The sequence below is a fragment of the Rhincodon typus genome, chromosome 21, assembly GCF_021869965.1.
Source record: "Rhincodon typus isolate 14 chromosome 21, sRhiTyp1.1, whole genome shotgun sequence".
NCBI lineage: Eukaryota > Metazoa > Chordata > Chondrichthyes > Orectolobiformes > Rhincodontidae > Rhincodon > Rhincodon typus.
The window spans coordinates 50,482,780-50,488,622 of NC_063352.1; the positions used below are offsets into that span (position 1 = coordinate 50,482,780).

Consider the following 5,843-nt stretch of genomic DNA (forward strand, 5'->3'; position numbering starts at 1 on the left):
CTCTACACCTTTTTATCTCAGATTCTCCAGCATCTGTAGTTCCTACTATCTCTGAAAAGATTTTTATTTAGGTTTAGTTCCTCCAGATTCCATCCCTGGTCCAGTCCCATCCATTGCAGTCACTTGCACTGCAGACCCAGTATGTGTCCTGCTCTTGAAGCTTTTCCTTAAATGCTTAACTATGTCTTCTTTGCCTGGCCCATTTTTTCCTATCTGGTGGTATCCATTCTATATGAGTCTGGTAGACCAAAGGTCTGGGAGGTGAAATATAAGTTTTGCCAATCTCTGTCATCTCTGATGATATCCTGCAGGTGCCTCGGGCAGTTCTTTATTAGAGATTTTGTCTCCAAGTTATGCCCAAGATTTTACATGGGCAATGCTGTGGGAAGATATACAGCTTAGTGATACTGCTCTCTTCCATGTTTCACTGGCATAGATTGTAGTTATATTACAATGGACATGTAGACATGCAGCATCTGGCTGTGTTGATGATGTTGGATACCTGCATTGTGTGAAGCTGCTGGAAGACCAATATGGCTTTGCCGATTCTTGTCTGGAGATCGATCTTTAATCCACTTTCTCTGCTTCGTAAGTCGGAGGGGTGAATAACATTGTCAATGTTCTGTGGTCCAATGGTTGGAAGTGGGGAGTCTTGTGGTCTTCCAGCCATCGTTGTTTTCTAACAGCTGATGCATAGATCAGCCTTGGCACTACTGCTCTTAAGACCGGTAGTCATGTCTTGAAATGTAACCAATTCTTTGAGGCAATGCCATTTGAAACCATGATGAAATTGATAACTGAGATAGCAGGAATGTAGAGAGTATTTCTGTACCTATGTTGAAGGAGTTGGTGGTGTCCATACTTGTCTTAACAGAGCAGTATAAGGCTTTGAAGGTGATAATCTATCAACAAGAGTGCTGTACTTGCAATGTACCAGTGGATGCTGTTGAAAGCATTTAAATCAATGAAGATGAGAACAGGTGACTTCTGATATTCCCTAGGCTCAGCACTTCGATGTTCCAGAGCACAAAGATTTGCTCTCAACTTGATCCGCCACCCTGGAAACCCTCATAAAATATACTGTCTACAAATACCACTCTTTGTTTATAGAAGTACTTCCTAACATTTCTCCTGAACGGTCTCACCCTAATTCTCAGACAATACCCCCTAGTTCTAGAATCCCCATCCAGTGGAAATAGATTATGTACCCTGTCTTTTTCTGTTATTATCTTGAAGATTTGGATCAGATCATCCCTTAACCTTCTAAGTTCTGGAGAAAATGGGCCTAATTTATAAAAATTCTAATTCTTTATTTACATAAATGTCCTTATAACTTACTCCCTCAAGTCCAAGTATCACTCTTGAAAAATCTATGTTCTATTAATTTCCCTTTAACTGGTTCTAACCCACTTCCAAAAAAGCTTAGTTGTTAGCACAGCATTAGATTGAGACCTTGTATAAATCATTGAAATTGCCTCTTTAGGGCTTCAAAATATGTATTCCCTAATTTGTCACTAAATTCCAGTAACTTTGAAAGATTTCATGCAGCCTCTCGATCTATGATATTGTCTAGTAATTTGTAGATTTTCTTTGTAAGGCTTGTGAGACATACATGAAATCTTTATCTAAAAACAAAAACCAAAAGAACTGCAGATGCTGTAAATCAGGAAAAAATACAGAAGTTGCTGGAAAAGCTCAGCAGGTCTGGCAGCATCTGTGAAGAAAAATAAGAGTCAACGTTTCGGGTCCAGTAACCCTTCCTCAGAACTGTTAACTCTGATTTTATTTCACAGATGCTGCCAGCCCTGCTGAGCTTTTCTAACAACTTCTGTTTTTTTTTTGCAACCTTTATTTATTGGTTTTAGCTAATCTTTTATATATTTTTTGTAGTCCACAGTCACTGAGAATGCAGGCTGTGACAACACTATTCCAACCATTGAATTACATCATTGCTGTGACTTCTGTCCAAACCCCAGAAGATGCAGGTATATTATGTAAATGATTATCCAACAATCCCAGTAACATAATCAATACTGCTTGTGCTAAATTTTACCTTCAGTTAGAGATGTTAAACTTTATGCATAAAGAATTATGAAAGTATTTAAGTGTAAAGCTCTATCAAGCATGCAGAAGCTGTGAGGAGCCATCATGTACGCAAAGGAATGTAGAAGAATGAGTTGTTGTGTGTATAAAAAAGTCTTCCATAGAATCCCTAGAATGTGGAAACAGGCCATTTGGCCCAACACCGACCCTCCAAAGAGCATCTCACCCAGACCCTTCCCCCTATCCAAACTTGTAATGCTGCATTTCCCATGGCTAATGCACCTAACTCACACATGCCTGAACCGAATGGGTAATTTGGCATGGCCAACCCACCTGACTTGCACATCTTTGGGCTGTGGGAGGAAGCCGGAGCACCCGGGGGGACCCCACGCAGACATGGGCAGAACATGAAAACTCCACACAGACAATTGCCTGAGTGTGGAATCGAGCCCAGGTCCTGGCGCTTTGAGGCAGCAGTGCTAACCACTGAGCCACCTACTTGTACTTAATACAGACCCAATTACCATTTTTAGTGGCAACATTCATAAGATAAAAAGAGTAGTGAAATAATTCAGAGGCAGACAAATGATCCTGGATTTTAAACCCTTGAAAGGTTATGAGTCTAATGCCATAGAATGGACTAATGCCATAGAAACATAGAAAATAGGTTCAGGAGTAGGCCATTCGGCCCTTCAAGCCTGCACCGCCATTCAATACAATCCTGGCTGATCATACAATCTCAATAACCCATTCCTGACCTCTCCTTAATCCCCTTAGCTGCAAGGGCCACATCCAGCTCCCTCTTGAATATATCTGATGAACTGGTCCCCAACAAGTTTCCTGTGGGAGAGAATTCCACAGGAACACAACACTGAGTGAAGAAATTCTTCCTCATCTTAGTCCTGAATGGCTTACCCCTTATTCTTAGACTGTGACCCCTTGTTCTGGACTTCCCCAACATTGGGAACATTCTTCCCACATCTAGCCTGTCCAGTCCCATCTAGATTTTATATGTTTCCATGAGATCCCCCCTCATTCTTCTAAATTTCAGCCAATACAAGCCCAGTCGATCCAGTCTTGCCTCGTATGTCCATCCTGCCATCCTGGGAATCAGTCTGGTGAACCTTTACTGGACTCCCTCAATAGCAAGGATGTCCTTCCTCAGACTAGGAGACTAAAACTGCACACGATACTCGAGGTGTGGCCACACCAAGGCCCTGTATAACTGTAGCAAGACATCCTTACTCCTATACTCAAATCCATTCGTTATGAAAGAGAGCATGCCATTAGCTTTCCTCACTGCCTGCTGCACCTGCATGCCAACATTCAGCAACTGTTCCACCATGACATCCAGGTCTCATTGCACCTCACCTTTTCCTAAACTGCCACCAATCAGATAATAATCTGCCTTCCTGTTTTTGTGACCAAAGTGGATAATCTCACATTTATCCACATTACATTCCATTTGCCAAGTATTTGCCCCCACAGCCAGTCTGTCCGAGTCACCCTGCAGCCTCTTAGCATCCTCCTCACAGCAGACACTGCCACACAGCTTAGTGTCATCTGCAGATTTGGAGATATGGCATTCAATTCCATCGTACAAATTGTTAATGTACATTGTGAACAGTTGAGGTCCCAGCACTGAACCCTACGGTACCCCACTTGTCACTGCCTGCCACTCTGAAAAGGACCCGTTTAATCCAGCTCTCTGCTTCCTGTCTGCTAATCAGTTCTCCATCCATGTCAATACATTACTTTTGATACCATGGGCTTTAATTTTCCTTATTACTCTTTTGTGTGGAATGTTGTCAAAAGCCTTTTGGAAGTCCAGGTACACAGCATCTACTGATTCTCCCTGTTCCACTCTACTGGTCGCATCCTCAAAAAATTCCAGAAGATTTATCAAGCATGATTTCCCTTTCGTGAATCCATCCTGACTAGGACCAGTTCTGTTACCGTTTTCCAAATGCTCGGTTATTACATCCTTAATGATTAAGTGTCGATTTAGTGTAGCTTTGGCAATGCAGACTCGGTGGGCTAAAGGGCCTTTTCTGTACTCTATGATTCTATGAAAGGTGCAAATGAAAATAAAGCTAAGTCGATCACTGAGAGAATTGATTTTCTTTCAGCAAAGTGATTATAAAGAGATGAATAAGCTTTACTTTTGTCCCCACTATCATTTTGTGTCCCCACTATCATTTTGTGTCCCACTACACATAAGCACCCTACTTCATGGAAAGTACTTGCAGTTTTATTAATTTTTTTACTCTCAATCTAGAGTCTTTTTGTTTTCCATTCACAGCAGATGTTGGCCATTGGGCTTGTTCCAACTATAAACAAGATGAGTAACCTTTCTAATCCACATCTACCAGACGTCTCATGCAGAAATATTCAATGCTGACTTGACAGTTTTACTTCAGGAATTATGACATACTCAGTATCGATTTACTTATCTCACGCGACCTGATTCACTCTGCAATCGGGGAAAACATTGATCTGCAGAATTTACAGCAGAAAACCTCTGACTGATGTCATCTGAAGAATTGCTTGCTAGACCTGATACAATGGCCTGCAACTTACAGAGACACATGTTCAGAATGGTGGAGCTGAATTAGGGTTGGGAAGTACAGGTTTACAGAATCTTCTTTAGCTTTTATTTGCTGCAGGTTTTCCACTCAGTAGACAAACAGTCTAATTGGCAGTCTATAGCAGAGATACACAGTGAAAGAATATGTAGGTTGAGGGATGGGCTGAGCAAGCGATTGTGGCTGCACTGAAGATGATAATCATGTGATTGTTGGGTGTGTTAAAGTGGTTATTCCAAAGGGTAAAGTGTCAGGGTGTCCTATTGAAGGGCAAGATGGTATTTGTGGACGGTGGAATGTGGTGGGTCGATAAGATAGCTGTCTAAGGGGTATTGAGCATGGTCACTTGTCACAATGGCTGTCAGAAGGATGGAGCTAATTGATATCTATGGCAGACTGTCAACCCTATCGGCAACAAGCATGGAGAACCAGCCTGTGTTTGAAGGTGTAAGAAGTTGACAACAGTGAGGAGTTAGAGGGCCCACTAGTCGTGAGTTAGGCTGGCGGATTGGGATTAGGGCCAGTGGAGTGTGAGTAGCTATACAAAGCAGGTAGAGAGAAATAAAGAGGAGAGAGGCTGCCAGGGTTGAAAGAGAAGAGAGAATGCCAGGAAACTTCACCTGTCATGGGGCTGAAGAGAAAGGCTGTGAGGTGTTGGTACAAAAGATGGAGAGGATGCAGCGGTGAGTTCCAGACAAAGAGAAGAAGGCTGCGGAGGCAGACTGGAAGAGAGCAGATGCAAGGACTGGGGGAGAGAGAACAAGATGCTGCATGGGTAGGGAGAGGAGGTTACAAGCGTGGGACAAGGAATGCTTCATTAGTGTGATTGAGAGAGATGAGGGCATAAGAGGCAGGTTGCATGGGTGGACAAGAGAGGAAGATTGTGGGACGGTACGGAGTGTGGCTCCCATCATAGAATCTCTACAGTGTGGAAACAGGCCATTCGGTTCAACATGTCCACACTGCCCCTCCAAAGAGCATCCTACCCAGACCAATCCCACTACCCTGAAACCGGAACACCTGGAGGAAACCCACGCAGACATGGGGAGAATGTGCAAAATCCACACAGACTGCTGCCTGAGAGTGGAATCAAACCCAGATCCCTGGCACTGTGAGGCAGCAGTGCTAACCACTAAGCCATCATGCTGCCCTGTCAACCCTATCGGCGACAAGCATGGAGAACCAGCCTGTGTTTGAAGGTGTAAGAAGTTGACA

The 5,843-nt window shown here is 43.1% G+C and overlaps 1 protein-coding gene across 6 annotated transcripts in view; it reads left to right on the forward strand.

The window, feature by feature from the left end:
- Nucleotides 1-5,843, forward strand: part of brat1 (BRCA1-associated ATM activator 1) — a 48,063-nt gene that overhangs the window by 16,833 nt on the left and 25,387 nt on the right. For all 6 annotated transcript variants that reach the window (XM_048609871.1, XM_048609872.1, XM_048609873.1 and 3 more), the window contains one exon: nt 1,891-1,985. In XM_048609871.1, the coding sequence (XP_048465828.1) occupies nt 1,891-1,985 (95 nt within the window). The remainder of the gene's footprint in view (nt 1-1,890; nt 1,986-5,843) is intronic.